We start from the raw sequence: 16716 nt of genomic DNA on the forward strand, positions 1-16716 counted from the left end.
CAAATGCGGATTAGTTCCATCAAAAAGTCCTCCACAAAGGCAAATTTCTCGCAATACTCTAACCAGGAGTTCCCTTGTATTCCGGATTGGGTTCAAAATTACAAAACTACGGAATTGAATATTAGTAGTCGTAAACGCAAAAAATTGGGTCGGTTGTTCGACGACGGTTGTAAAATGAAATATATAACTATGCAAACTAGTACTAGAAAATGTGTCTGAGTTGTACATACATGTTTGTTTCTAAATTTTGTCATGAAAATAATTTAACTTTCTTAGAGCATATATTGTTCATTGATTCAATTTTTTGTTCTTCTTCTAAGTTCTATCAATGGTTTTTTATTAACAGAAAAAAATATTATCTTTGAAATAAAAAAAACATAATGTTTTATTATCTAAATTACCACTCTGAAACAACTCTTTATTATAGCTGGCTTGTTGAAGTGAGCTTACGTCTTAATAGTGAGCTTGGACGCTGTAGAAAAAGTCCGGGAAAAAAATTACGGTAAATAGTATTGGCACGGTAGCGTTAAACTGAAAACCAATTTGAGTTTTCTGAAATTTATTTTTACGTAAAATCTATTTCTACAGAAAAATGTTATTCCGTAATTTTTACAGTTATATTTGTTTTGTTACAATGATTCAGTAATTTCACAATATATACTACTGTAAAAATTGCAGTATATCAGATTTTTGTACAGGTAAAAGGAACACGCACCATGAAAGTCTGTACATATTACCCAAATTTGATCCGAAATTTCATGCAGTGTTTTACATATTTTACTCGTAATTAATTTTGTTTTATTTTATAACCGTCGTTGAACATACTACCCACCTTTTTGGGTTTACGACTACCAATGTTCAACTCCGTTGCCTTGTAATTTTGAAACCAATCCAGAGGACAAGGGAAGTCCTGGATCAAGTATTGGGAGAAATTTGCCTTCGTGGAGGACTTTTTTGATGGAACTAACCCTCATTTGCGTTACACGGAGAAGAAAACCTCGAAAACCTCTCGTGGTTAGCCTGACATCATGAGTACTATAGCCTACGATCCGTCTACCACTGATTACATTTTACATCAGGATTGTGGTCGATGCAAGCCGGATGCGAAATTCATATCGACCAGCCATCACGGCTCACTCATTATTAATTCTCAATCATTTATTTACAGCTGTCTAGTTAAAATTGGCTGATTTGTATTGATAAGTCATTAAATTTAACCACTTACTTTTTATAAAAATTTTATCAGGAATTTTTTACAGTGTATTAAGTCTATTACTCATAATTAATTCTCAATTATTTATTTACAGTTGTCTTATTAAAATTGGCTGATTTGTATCGGTAACTCATCAAATTTAATAGCTTAATTTTTTGCTCAATTTGATCTGGAATTTTTTACACTGTACTCATAATACCCATTACTCATATTCAATTCTCAATTGCTTATTTACAGCTGTCTTTTTAAAATTGATAACTCATTAGATAACTCATTAACTCATTAAATTTAACAACTTACTTTTTGCCGGAATTTTTTACATCGTATTATGTTTATTACTCATAATTAATTCTAAATTGCTTATTGACAGCTGTTTGGTTAAAATTGACTGATTTGTAGGATATTTTATTCAATATGACCACTTAGTACTAATATGTTAATAGAATTTTTAAAATAACTCAACCCTACTATCCTAGTTAGGTGAAATAAAAATGACTTTGGAAAATCAAACTCATTATTCCAAAATAAATCTTGGGCATCCTTGATTTAAATTTCTAAAATATTGAATGAAACTTTCTTTTTTTTTCAATACAATATCCGCAAAACTGTTTCATATTTTTAAAAAAACGAAGCAAAAATTTTTTTCATTTAATTTAGTGATTTACACCTTCTAGCCTAAGCTATCTTACAGATAAAATTGAAGCTTTTTATTTTTTTAAGGAATACTTTTCTCTACGTTTTGTTGTTTAATATATTTTTTGCACAATCATTAACTCGTATCTCACATTTACTTTCCAACAAAGAAGGTCATATTTTATCTTAAATTATCAAATAATAATAACAAATGTCAGTTAGAAATGATTTTTTGAAAGAACAGTGATACAATAAAGTTACAAACTACACTGTTAGTTGGGCTTTCATTTGGATGACAAGGTCCTCTTTTCCGAAAGGTAATTAAAATAATTTGCCATTTTCTAATTTCTTTATCTATATATTAATAGGTTGTAGTTTCATTCAGTAGCTACATTTGCATTGAAAAAAAAAACTTTTTTATTTGCAAATGAAGTGACAGAATATAAACAATACAAACACCCATGTGATTCGAACGTTCTTAGTTTTAGGCTTAACAGAAATAAAAATTATTTTCTCTTTTTCAATTTACTTGAAAAATGATTTTTTTTTTTTTAAAAAAATATATATATATTTTTACAAGCTTGCATTGGAAAAGCAGTTTTTAAATCGTATAAACATTATACTTCTTGTCTGTTTAAACTTAGCTGTATGTAAAATGAAACAGTCTAGAAATATGAAACTGTTGCTAACAGTCGTGGTCTATTTGGTGTTTTTATTTCATAAAATCTAATGATCTACTAGTGGTGGTGAAAAGAAGTATTAAAACGAACACCGGCTGCATAATTAGAGTACGTCTTTGGCATCGAAATTAATGATTAGGACTTAAATATTTTGAAATTTAATGATTTATCTTGCATTTGAAACTTCTCATTCATATTAATATAAAAAAAGCGTGTTATTGTATGATTGCATAATATGAAATAAAATGTTTCTCTTATAAGTTCTACTCTTATAAATATATGTCTACCGTTGTAGTTAAGTCCACTTAAAATCCAGTTGCAGTCAGTAGAATAACATTAATTTCTTCCATAGAGTGAAAATTAACTAATTATTTTATTTTTAATTATTAATTTGTTATTTATTTGATAAGTTAATAATTAATAAAAAATTACGTACTATTTTAATTACTATTTCCAGCAATACTATTGTCATATGCTAATAATTTTTAAATGAATTTTGATATTGTGAACCACCGTTTATATTGAAATTAATGCTGAATTAACTAACAGTTTACCAAAATGGAGCTTCGACTAATATGAACGGTCGTACCCACTTAACTTATCGGATAATTAAATAACCTGCGCCTTGAATTTTATAAGAAACCATTGTTAAATTTCTCGTTTGAACAACTGCATATAGTTGTCTTTTTTCGTTTAATGGTATAAGGAAGATATTTATCTATTTACTTGTTTATTTATTTTTAAGAAATGTTTCACCGCCTACAATGGAATTTTTATTTTTCATTTAACATTATAATACAGTACATGTTCACCCTAATAGGAGCTTCCTTTTCATTTCTGGCCCTATACAACTATATGGTAAACCTTCTTTAGCACACTTCGTGGGAAGGAAAGAAGTAGATAAATGATCAGTTAAATGTGCGTCGAAACAGTCTTCAAATTAAAGATTTCTTTGGAAGGAAATGAATAGCGTTAAAGAACGTATAATCTGCTTTCCATTAACATTGATTTATGATACTAGCAACAAAATTCTAATTATGATTGTTAACTTAAGTGGGAGTTAAGTACATTTATAACGTTAAAAATACAAAGAAACATGGAAAAATTTCTTGAAGGAAGAAGAAAAACTATTAATAAATAAAATATTTAAAAATTCAAAAAAAAATCAGAACGCCGAAAAACAAAAAAGGAAAAGTTATAACATCGTCACCAGCTCACACGATTACATCATTAAAAAAGAATGCTTTCTAATATTGTATTAACATGGCTAAAGCAAAATATATCAATAGCGTGAGGAGCACCAGAAAAAAATTAAACGAAAGTAGAGCAAATTAAACAAAAAAGACCAAATCACAGCTTATTAAGGTTAACTTATTATTATTTTTCTTAATTTTCTTCGTTAATCTCTCTTTATATATATATATATATATATATATATATATATATATATATATATATATATATATATATATATATATATATATATATATATATATATATATATATATATATATATATATATATATATATATATATATATATATATATATATATATATATATATATATATATATATATATATATCAAATGCTTAATAATTTAGTCAAAAAATGTTTTTCAGTTTAAGAATGGATACGACATTGACGATTCTTGGCGTCTTTTTGGCTTTCATTGTTATCTTCATATTTAAATGGGCCGTTCGAAGACATTCGATCCACCAGACGTGGAAACGCTACGGAATACCTGGACCAGAACCGGACTTCCTAACTGGGAATCTGCGCCAATTGAAGAAGGAACCTACACCAAATTATATCATATCTGATTGGATTAAAAAATATGGGAACGTTGTCGGATACTACGTGGGAGAAGATGTATTCGTAGTCATTAAAGATCTAGAGATATTGAAAAAGGTATTATCATTTTTACTTCTGAACACTTAGGCTGCCGATCACTAATTATAACCTCAGCATAGAAATGTGTTTTTTGCTAACTTTTAAAAAATGTGTGATTGAAAAGAGGCAATAAAACAAGACTATGAATATCGTACTAATAAACAAGTAATATTTATAAATTTTCTTATTAATGAATAATATTCATAAATTCCCAATAAGTAATATTTGATAATTACCAATAAGTAATATTTATAAATTTCCTTAATAATAAGTAATATTTATAAATTACCTATAATATTTATAAATTTCCTTAATAATAAGTAATATTTATGAATTACCTAGAAGTAATATTTATAAAATTCCTTAATAATAAGTGATATTTATAAAATTCCTTAATAATAAGTGATATTTATAAAATTCCTTAACAATAAGTAATATTTATAAACTACCTTGAAGTAATATTTATAAAATTCCTTAATAATAAGTGATATTTATAAAATTCCTTAATAATAAGTGATATTTATAAAATTCCTTAACAATAAGTAATATTTATAAATTACCAATAAGTAATATTTATAAATTTCCTTAATAATAAGTAATATTTATGAATTACCTAGAAGTAATATTTATAAAATTCCTTAATAATAAGTGATATTTATAAAATTCCTTAATAATAAGTAATATTTATAAATTACCAATAAGTAATATTTATAAATTTCGTTATTCGTTGAATATTTTGACTAAGCACTACCGCGTGACTGGCATAAGAATAGCATTTCGTGATAGTACGAGATAGGGCATCGAAGTCTTATACAATTGATAAGTTAAACATCTTGACGATTGAAATACAAATCACATCGAGTGTCGAAAATTCATATTTGAGCAACAAAAAAAAGGAAAATGTTGTTAAGATCTGATGAATCATTAACAAGGAAGGCAAATTTAAAAAAATCAAAACCAGTTTGGTTGTCCAAAGAGATTATGAGAGAGAGAAAAGCGTTGCTTAAGAAAATCTTCGAATTTGCTACTTCAATCAATCTAGTTTTAATGTTTTTAATCCCATATTCTTTGAGAACTATTTTTCCTATAGATTAAATTGAGATTTTCTGGTAAGTATATTTTTTTCACGTCATTCTTGACTAGAATCATGAAAAGATAAATTAAAAAAGTGATACATAATTAACGACCACTCGGAATATTATTAATATTTGGAAAATAGTTAGTTTTTTAATGCTTTATTTTTACGTTCTAAAGCGAATAAAGAAAGCACAAATGACATGATAAAACTTCTTATTAATCCATTCTATCATACTGGGTTTTAAAGAATAACTTTATACCTTTAATACTAAGTTTTATAAATAAACTTATTCAAGTCTAAGTCTTAAGAAAAAATTAATTCTTCAATACTAAAATTTAAACAATAACTTTTTCTTCAATAAAGAAAAACTAGTTCCTTCGTACTAAACCGTAATAAATAGCAAATTCTTCATTACTATAAGTTTTAAAGAACAATTCAATTTTCAATACTAGGTATCAAAGTATAACTACACTGGTGTGCAAAACTTAAGCAACAAGTGCGTTTTTTGTCATAACTCTACAAGAAATCATCCGATTGACATGAAATTTGAATATGATGTACATTATTTTGAACTTAAACGACGGTAAAAGAATAATGGCGCAGAAATGAATATGAAGCTTAAAGTAGGGTATGGAACAAAAAAAGGCTTTATTTGACATATAGTGGCGTTACACATGATTGCCTGAAGATGCGTAAGTACAACTGGCAGATGTTCCCTAGTATGGGATATGTCCTCCCCTTACTGTAATTGTTGCTTGGCATCGTCTCTCCATGCTAAGCACCAGATTATCCAGGAGTTCTTGGGGTAAACGTCTCCATTCCTCCTTTAACGCATCTTTCAGCTGATGGGTGTTACCAGGAGGATACTGTCGTGTCGCAAGACGTCTCCCTAACGCATCCTACACATGCTCTATGGGATTTAGATCTGGAGAGTAAGCTGGCCAATCCATTCGTGTGATATCTTCACTTTCCAGTAGCTCTTGAACATTAGCAGTACGGTGTGGCCGGGCATTATCATCCATAAAAATGAAGTCTGGTCTAATGGTCCCTCGGAACAGACGCACGTGGGATAGGATTACCTCATTGCAGTAGCGGTCTCCAGTTACAGAATCTCGGTCGAAGATCTGAAGCTCAGTCAGCCCGTTCAACATAATGCCACCCCAGACGACAACTCCAGGACCACCGTAACGATCTCAGCGATGTTATTGGGATGAAATCGAGCTCCAATCTCTCTCCAGGTCAACTGACGTTGAGAATCGCTTGTAGTACTAAAACGACGCTCATCTGTGAAGAGGACGCGACTCCATTGATGAGGTGTCCAGGTTTCGTGTTCTCTGCACAATTCTAAACGGTGCTGCCGGTGGCTAACTTTTAAAGGTATGCAGCGTTCAGGACGTCTAGCAAATAAGCCACCTTTGTGGAGGCGTCTGGCCACTGTAAATCTTGATACTTGTCGTCCTGTGGCTGTGCATAGTTGCTGAGATATGGCGCTCGCTGACTGAAAACGGTTTCTTTTCATGCGGAGGACAATGTAACGGTCATTTCTTGGTGATGTTTTCCTTAGATGGCCACCACCAACCTTCCGAACAGCTGTACCAGTAGTTTTAAATGCATTCCAAGCACGAGAAGCAACACTTTTGTTGATCCCGAACTCTTCGGCGACACTGGTCACACTACGCCCCTCCTCAAGCTTCCCAATCATTATTCCTCGAGTAAAGTCGTCTAAATGACTTCTTGAAGACATGTTTCACAAAACAAATCACTTGCACTTGCAGCGAATGTCTTTAAATACGGTGCTCTTCATCCTTTTATCACAGCTTTGACCTGCGCGCGCCGACCCACAAGGTTTGCGTACGCTTCCATCCTACGACGTTTTATTTCTAAAATTTGCATACAAATAATCTTTCTACTGAATTACGTGCATATTATACTGCAATTTCATGGCTGTCTTATACTTTGTTGGGGAGCTGTGGTCGAAAAACTACTTGTTGCTTAAGTTTTGCACACCAGTGTAATTCTTCTTATAGTATAAATATTTCTATAAGAAATACCTATTTGTTCGAATCAATGATTTTGATATCATTGAGTTTTTTCTCCTGTGTCATTTAATAGCGTAATGGCGTGAAGAGCATGTCAAATGGCATCTCAAATTCAGAGTGATTGTTTAAATCGTTGTTGATTTTCATAGCGATTATTCAAATGGCTCTATCTATACTTTCATTGAAATTTCCCTCATTCTCTTGAGCATTCTTTTCCCCTTAGAACCTTTTTATTAAATAAATTTTTCCTTTTTTTTTTGCATTTCTTCATTTTTTTCATTTAATCATGTATTTTTTTACTTATTTATTAACTAATTAAACTGCTGCATCAAGTAATAAGCTTAAATTTTGCCCACTACCTTCCAAGAATTCTTAAAAAAAAGGTTTTCTCTTCAATATTTATCAATGAAAAATCTTAAAAATATAATTTTTAGCGTCTAGACCAGAAGTTTTCAAACTCCGGAGTAACCGTACCATTTTATAAATCCTACTGTTATGTACCATTCAAAAGAACAACCAACATTTTGAAAAAATTACTTTTGATTTACTGCTTATAAACTTACATTTCTCTTAAGTATGAAACCAATTTTAATTAAATTGTATGTAGAAAAAACTATTGTACATAGGGAAAAAAGGAAATGAAGTTAGCAATAAATATGAAGTATAATTATAGATATTTTTTATCAGACTTACAAACTTCAAGGAGAAGGATAGAAGATATGTTTCAACAAATCCAGCTCAAAATTAAAGCTATCTACCTAAAATGCCCCCGAGATCTACTAGTGGCTCACAGTTTGGTGACCACACAACTCAAACAACATTTATTTTTACACTTTGTTTAAATTTATGGTTTACGCTGGTAAGAAAATTAAAGGAATGAGTTAAAATCGTTAACAACACTTTTTGACTCATTATTTTTACTACACTATTATTGTTATTGGTACATATATTATTTACGTAGATCTTAATCAAAGACATCAGTGTGTGCAGTAACCAACCCACCTTATTTCTGGATCTACTAGTCGCCCGAAATCTACAAAATAGCGACCACAGTACTCTAAAAGCATTTATTTTTAAGATTGTTTGCACTGATAAGAAAATTAAAGGAATGAGTTAAAATCGTTAGCAAAACTTTTTGACTCATTATTTTTACTAAACTATTATTGTTATTGGTAAATATATTATTTACGTAGATCTTAATCAAAGACATCAGTGTGTGCAGTAACCAACCCACCTTATTTCTGGATCTGCTAGTCGCCCGAAATCTACAAATTAGCGACCACAGTTCTCTAAAAACATTTATTTTTAAGATTGTTAATACTGATAAGAAAATTAAAAGAATGAGTTAAAATCGTTAGCAAAACTTTTTGACTCATTATTTTTACTACACTATTATTGTTATTGGTAAATATATTATTTACGTAGATCTTAATCAAAGACATCAGTGTGTGCAGTAACCAACCCACCTTATTTCTGGATCTGCTAGTCGCCCGAAATCTACAAATTAGCGACCACAGTTCTCTAAAAACATTTATTTTTAAGATTGTTAATACTGATAAGAAAATTAAAAGAATGAGTTAAAATCGTTAGCAAAACTTTTTGACTCATTATTTTTACTAAACTATTATTGTTATTGGTACATATATTATTTACGTAGATCTTAATCAAAGACATCAGTGTGTGCAGTAACTAACCCACCTTATTTCTGGATCTGCTAGTCGCCCGAAATCTACAAATTAGCGACCACAGTTCTCTAAAAACATTTATTTTTAAGATTGTTAATACTGATAAGAAAATTAAAAGAATGAGTTAAAATCGTTAACAATACTTTTTGACTCATTATTTTTACTACACTATTATTGTTATTGGTACATATATTATTTACGTAGATCTTAATCAAAGACATCAGTGTGTGCAGTAACCAACCCACCTTATTTCTGGATCTGCTAGTCGCCCGAAATCTACAAATTAGCGACCACAGTTCTCTAAAAACATTTATTTTTTAAGATTGTTAATACTGATAAGAAAATTAAAAGAATGAGTTAAAATCGTTAACAATACTTTTTGACTCATTATTTTTACTACACTATTATTGTTATTGGTAAATATCTTGTTTACGCAGGTCCTAATCAAAGACATCGGTGTGTTCAGTAACCGACCCACGTTATTTCTGGAAGCAGAGCCATTTCCAAAGACATTGGTCGGTCTTCGAGATAAAAGATGGAAAGAAGTCAGGAATATTGTCACTCCTACTTTCAGTTCAGGAAAAATTAAACAAATGACAGACATTGTCTCCAAGAAGGTAAATAAGAAACACTCTTCCATTTTTGTGGTTTAGTATTTTTCTGCAATAAACTCTAAATATTGCTAAAAATTGAATCGCCACAGAAATTTCAGACATGCTAGGCTGAACTAGATCAGTCCTACCAATTGGGTATAATATAGCCTACGTCACAGGTTGTGTTGTTCCTACTAAATTTAACCCATGAACGGCATTTTCTGCGAGCCTAACTTCAAGCCACAAATAAACAAACGAAGTGTTCGATCGTTTAAGTAGCTGCTCGTCAGATTTTATTGCATTATAAAGAGAAGTTATTGAAACTAAATACAACTAAATAAACAACAACAACTAAAACAAATAACAACAACTACTAATAACAATAACTAAATAAACAACAACTAAATTCCATTCGTTTAGCATTGCGTCATATGTTGTTCCTACTAAATCGAAGTAGTTGTGTTTTTTTCATATTATACCCAATTGCCAAACTAGTTATTTAATGGAAACAATTCGTTTTACCTCTCATTTGCATTGCTCTTTGAAATCAATTGACAGACAATTCGAGAGATACATTAAAGAGATATCAGCTTAAGCATTTCTGTACTGCAGTTTTTCAAGCAAAATCTCTTTATTAATATTTTCTTTGTTTTTATCTGAATTTCTTTTTCTTTATAGGTTGATATAACTGTTGACCTTATAATGAAGGAATCAAAGAAGAACGAAGCATTCAATATCTATAAAATGGTGCAAGGACTGACGTTAGACGTGATTGCAGCCTGCGCCCTTGCAATGAAAACAAGTTGCCAGGAAAATCCTAATGATGCTCTTCTTACTAATGTAAGAATAAAATATCATATAATTTCAATGATTTTTTCTTTTTGAATAAAAAATGATAGATATCTGAATTACAAATACAAATAATTTATAAATAATATAAAAAAACGCATATTTTTAAAATGATGTAGAATTTTTACAGCTAAAATTCTGTAAATCAAGTACCAAACAGAAATAACTAATTTATTTTTTTTTTAATATTTTGGCGGCATTATCGTTTGATAAACGAGTTTCATAATCGTGTGCAATTTTGCTTTAATTCGTTTAAGAGGTTTCAAAGATATGACGAACAATGCAAAAAGCTAAATTAGCAATAAAGGGTTGAGTATTGGGTATACTATAGCCTACGTCACAGGTTGTGTTATTCCTACTAAATTTAACCCATGAACGGCATTTTCAGCGAGCCTAACTTCAAGCCACAAATAAACAAACGAAGTGTTTGATCGTTTAAATAGCTGCTCGCCAGATTTTATTGCATTATAAAGAAAAGTAATTGATATTCGATTTTTGATTAATAATTGATTTATGTGGATAGTGGCATAGAATTTAGCATTGCGTCATGGTAAATGTTATTCCTAATAAGTGGAAGTAGTTGTGTTTTTTTATATTATACCCAATTACGACCACTCTTGATACAAAACTAATTATACCACCTTTACTACATTGAAGATATGAATATATTTCGAAAATGAAAAAAAATCCACATGATGTTCATTCAAAATTCGTATTCCGATTAGTTTAACGTTAGTTAACTATCGTCTGCACAATTTAGCAAAAGGTCTACTTTTTTATTTCTAAATTTCCATTTTATTACATGTTGACATCCGAAGCAGAGAATTGGACCTAGCAACTCGAAAAGAAGTGAAGTGATTATGCCTAACCAGGCGATTTAAAACAAATTGGATACCTTTAGAGACGTCACACGTGCGTGTCGAACTTGATTGGCTCCTGAATCGACAAAAGCCACCATTTCCCCGCATTTGCGTCACTTCCTGGTATCCAATTTTCAAACTGAAATTTTGTTTGTTTTTACACACGATATGAAAAAATTCATGGATTAATTCAGATATGCTATTAATACTTGCTTGATTCGATATAAAATAAAGAAACATGTAAACGACTGATATTACACAAGATACCGAATAAAACAATACCGTGAAAATATTACATGTTTAGTAAATGCTCACCATATCGAGGGTAATAAATACTGCAATGTAATTCTTGGAAGAGGGCATAATAATAGAGATTTTGCATAGATTTGGCATTGCGTTAACTCTGTAGCGCTAACCTTAATTTCTGCACCTCAGCAACACTACATTTTGGAGGGAAATTTGTGCGCATGCGCTGCGAAGCTGAAATAACGTTAACGTTACATTTTTGAGAGCCGTAACATATTACAAAAGCTTTCTTATTATATACAGTTTCTACGCCAGTCACAATTTACAAAAGAACATATTTTTTCATAGTTAGATTTTGCTTACGATAGAATTTTAAGGCACTTTTTCACTGAGCCAAATGAATGAAAACTAAATATTTATAACTGAAAAATTTGTTTTTATTTCAGGTAAGGACTATTATCTCAGCACAGTATAATAAATTAGCCATATACAGCATATTATTTCCTTTTATGTCTAAAGTACTTAAATTACTTGAGTCTGCAACATCCTTCAAACAATCAATTGATTTTATTGTGAACCATCTGAAAAGCGTGATTAAAGAGCGACGCAAGGACACGAATTTCAAAAGTAAAGATATTCTGCAAACTCTTCTCGAAAGCAGTGAAGAAGGAACTACTTGTAAGAAAAAATATTTTTTGTTTATCTTATTTTCAATTGGATACTTGTAATTTGAGAAGAAGTGATAATGCCTAATCGTGTGATTTAAATCTGATTTAATTGGATACCGATTCGATTCGATTTTGATTGGCTGTCGCTGATCACATGGTTAAATAATCGCCATTTTGTTGACTGGTTTGAACGGTGAAATATCATTGCACTCGAACTGTTATTTCTATTTTCGCTTTTCCTTATACTTAATTTGTTTCAAACTTTTAAATTAATAATGACAGTATTAATTTAATAAGGATATTTGGGTATTTAGGTGTTTTAATAAGTCAAAATTAGGCTTTAAATTATATCGCTTACCTGTTGAAGATCGCAATAAAGAACGATGGAAGGTATAGCTGCATAGAATTGGCAGAGAGCATAATGCAGCTCTGGTGCGACATAAATGAAGTAGCTACGATCGATTGAAGTTGCATAACGATTATTTACTGCACAGCGATGCAATGAATAGCATTGTTTTTTACTTTTAGCCTACAGCTCATAGAGGGGTGTTCCATTAAGACCACCTTTAATATTTGTTTCTAGAATCATTAAAAAATTATATTATTTACAAGCTGTATTCTACTCTCCAATTAAGCTCTTAGCACATTTTAGTTTAATCAAAAGCTCATAATTAAAATTAAAAAAGAATATTTAATTAAAATTTTAAAGAAAATTGTTTTCAATTCCTAATTTAAATCTTTTGTTAAAAAATGCTTTTAAAAATCATTATTTTGACTGTAAATTTATAATTGTATTCAATTGTTGTATGCAAAAATTGCTTCAATCATCTTAGAAGTATTCGAGGGAAAAAAAATTTTTTTGCTTTTCTTATCAATTCGAAAAATCTAAAAAAGAAAAAATTATTATATGATCGAGCTAGATAAAAGCTTATAAATATGCGATTTTTTTTTTTGCACTCCTAGGAAAAGCTGAAAGCATTTTTGTTTTCAGTTTTCTCGAAAAGTAGTTAGCAGAAATAAAGTCGTTATGTATGCAGTGATTCATTTTATTTTAAGAAGATGCAACTACGTTTGTTTTATTCTCCTCACCAAGTAAAGCTTGTGTTTAAACTTGTGTTAATCAATTCAAACCAAATCAATTCAAATTTACCTATCGTTTTATACAAGATTAGACTTTTAAGCCCACATACTTTTTTTCCGGTGTATCTTTACATATTTCTATTCCTAAAATAATTCTTCCCCCTAATATTATACTCATTTTGAAATATCCATGTTTAACTAATTTGTAAACTTTTAATTTTTTTAAATAACTACCATCATTAATTAATATCAGTTTTCTATCAATGAAGAACAATGTTATCCTCTCCATTTACAGCTGGAAGTGGAACTAAATTAACCGAAGAAGAAGTTGTGGCCCAAGCTTTCGTAGTATTCTTAGCTGGTTATGAAACAACAGCAACAGCTTTGGCTTTTACCTTCCACCTGTTAGTAACCCATCCAGAGATACAGGACCGTCTCTACGAGGAGATAAAAGATGTAAAGGATTCAGATTACGCAACGATACAAGGTTTCATAAAATATCTTATTCTCTTTTAATATTAAGGCTGCTTTTCAAAAGCTCAGTCGTTAGGTTGAGTATCGTAAAGTTTGTCACTTAAATTCTACTGCACGGTAAAATTTCGCATTTCTCCAGTCAGCAACTTCTAAACCAGTGGCTCCCAAATAGTGTTCCGTGGAACCCTAGCGTTCCATGTTTCAGAATTTTTGTTAACCAGTTATGACTCTCGAAACCTGCGATTAAACTTATATTCAGTTAATAATGCATTATAAATTTAGTATTTCCATAGTTTTCATTAAAGTATTCAATTAAAATGATTCTGAAAAAAAAATCAAAGCAATGTTTTTCTAATAACAATAACATAATGAATGGATTGTGAAAAGGATATGCATTTACAAAATCAGCGAAAAAGTATGCTTCTCTGATTCCTAACGTTTATTTTCTATTTTTCCGTTTTTCTTTTAGTGGAAAGCATATTTCAGCTCATTCGTCTTCAGCTTATGTATGCATTAAAAAACATTAAGAACTGGACTAGACGCCGTTCCAGACTTATGAATGCAACTGTCTGACTTAAAACTCATTTTTAAAACTAATATTGATAGAAAAGATATGGAAAAAAAATTCATTCTCCCTTCGCTCACTAAATATTTTCAAAATAACTCATAAAACTTCGATCATTATATATATTTTTTAATAATTTAGAGTTTTTTGTTAATTTTATGTTCCCCATCATCTAATGAAGTTTTAAGTCCAAAAGTAGGTTTATCTACAGCCGAATAAAGTTAGAAACCGCTGTTCTTAGCTAATTATGAAAATCGTGGAAAATGTCAATATGGAGAAAATTAGAAGAATATACAGAAAATTAAATTTGTTTGTGATCTAGTTAATACTTAAAAAATTTCTGTTTTTATGAAATTTGAAAGAAAAAAAAGTTTGATTTTAATGATTTTCATCTCAGAATTGAAAAAATGATTTTCGTTTCAGAAGAAAATTCTAACCACATTAGTGATTTTGGAAAAAGTTTATAATATTTTTTAAAATTGAAGACATTAGTTCATTTTAAAGTCCAGACAATTCATTGAGGGCGGATATCAAATTACCATATTTCAAAATTATTGCTTTGCCGAAAATATGGCTCTTCATTTTCGTAGGCAAAAAAGCTTAAAACACAATTTTTTTTTTTGTTTTTGAAAAACCATTTTTTAAATTAAATACATGTAAAATTATCATTGTTGGCATCTCTCTAAAGGAAAAGAAAATAAACAAGTGGTTATTTAAAATTATATTTTTATAGCACGCAAGTGATTTGAATTGCACTTTTCATAAATTTTATAATCCTGTATCCAATCGTGAAATTTTATTCTTTTGCAGGTCTTCAGTATTTGGATCAAGTATTCAATGAATCCCTTAGGTTGTATCCTCCAGTAACAGGTTTTACATCCAGAGTTTGCGATCAAGACTACGATATTGGCCCTCACACGATTCCCAAAAACGCGCACGTTTTTGTTCCGGTCTGGGACCTCCAACATGATCCAGAATATTGGCCAGAACCTTATAAATTTGATCCAGATCGCTTTTCTCCAGAGAACAAAGGATCGATTAAAAACATGACATACATGCCATTCGGAGCGGGACCCAGAAACTGCATTGGTGCTCGCTTTGCCCAACTGGAAGCAAAAATGATTCTTTTCAAGCTGCTGAAAAAAGTGAAATTGCAACCCTCTGAGAAAACGGAGAAAGAACTTACTTTACACACTCATACGGTGATAACTTATCCAAAGAACGGCGTGTGGCTGAAAGCAGTTCTAAGAAATTAAGAATTCTAGCATTGAAAAGAATTTTTTTTTTCTTCGCATAGAATGTTAACAAAATTTGTACCCTTGTAACCTCTTGCACTATTAATCCATTAATATGTAAAAGCATTAATATCTTTACATTTTCATTAAAAATGAAGTACCAAATCTTGTTATTTTATTGCATATTTTATGCTGCTCATAAAATTTATCAGACACATGCGGAGGAAGGGAAAATTTAATACAGTTTTAATAATCATTATTTATTTTTTTCAAGTAAACTGATACTTTATATACTACATCACAGTATCTTTAAAAATATATAAAGTACTACGTTCACACCTAATCAGAATGAAAGATATGTTCCGAAATTTATGTTAAAGTTATATTCAATTTTACCCACTTGGATTCTCTCTTGTCTGACCAAAATAAAAAGAAATTTTTACATTATAGTTCAGTGAGCAAAAAAGAAAAGAAAAGAAATATTCTGACAATATTAACTGTGTAGCTTTTTTTACTATGCATATATACAGTGATTTTTTGATGAAAATTCATTTAGTGTGATGACTATATCACGTACAAAAATATAATAAATCCTTGAAGTGATTTATCTAGATTAAAACAGTATTTAAAAATATTTTTGATATACAAGCTACTCTTGTCATAACAGATAGACAGCTTTTATAATTTAAGAGCTAAATCGAAAAATGTATTAAGTTGCGCTTTGAAAACATTCAAGTAGAACAACTAATTGGAATAAGCATCTTTTTTTTTCAATTTCTTTTGTCAAAAATGTGGCTTTTATAATTAATATAAGAGAAGTAAAATTTAAACCTGCGAATCACTGCAGAGGATCAAAATTGCGATAACATGCTTTCGGATCATCTTCAGAGATGTTTCCCAGACCGTCGCCAAAAGCCCAGTGTGCA

General features: G+C 30.1%; 1 protein-coding gene across 1 annotated transcript; it reads left to right on the forward strand.

Annotated features, from left to right (window-relative positions):
* Positions 1-1943: 1943 nt before the first annotated feature.
* LOC139425427 (cytochrome P450 3A41) lies at positions 1944-15955 on the forward strand. The gene is made up of 7 exons (XM_087166327.1): positions 1944-2163; positions 4148-4436; positions 9658-9837; positions 10492-10653; positions 12215-12446; positions 13812-14003; positions 15366-15955. Exons 2-7 carry the CDS (start codon positions 4155-4157, stop codon positions 15809-15811), a joined length of 1494 nt encoding a protein of 497 aa, XP_087022453.1. The 5' UTR covers positions 1944-2163; positions 4148-4154; the 3' UTR covers positions 15812-15955.
* Positions 15956-16716: the final 761 nt, after the last annotated feature.

This window comes from Parasteatoda tepidariorum, chromosome 1 (assembly GCF_982258835.1).
Source record: "Parasteatoda tepidariorum strain Cologne lab strain chromosome 1, Ptep-v5.0, whole genome shotgun sequence".
In the NCBI taxonomy this organism is placed as follows: domain Eukaryota; kingdom Metazoa; phylum Arthropoda; class Arachnida; order Araneae; family Theridiidae; genus Parasteatoda; species Parasteatoda tepidariorum.

Bases quoted from the DNA above. Each gene is read 5' to 3' on its own strand.
- LOC139425427 (XM_087166327.1), top strand. From the start codon at position 4,155: ATGGATACGACATTGACGATTCTTGGCGTCTTTTTGGCTTTCATTGTT. The intron at 4,437-9,657 runs GTATTATCATTT...TTGTTTACGCAG, and splicing joins ATCTAGAGATATTGAAAAAG to GTCCTAATCAAAGACATCGG. The intron at 10,654-12,214 runs GTAAGAATAAAA...TTTTTATTTCAG, and splicing joins ATGATGCTCTTCTTACTAAT to GTAAGGACTATTATCTCAGC.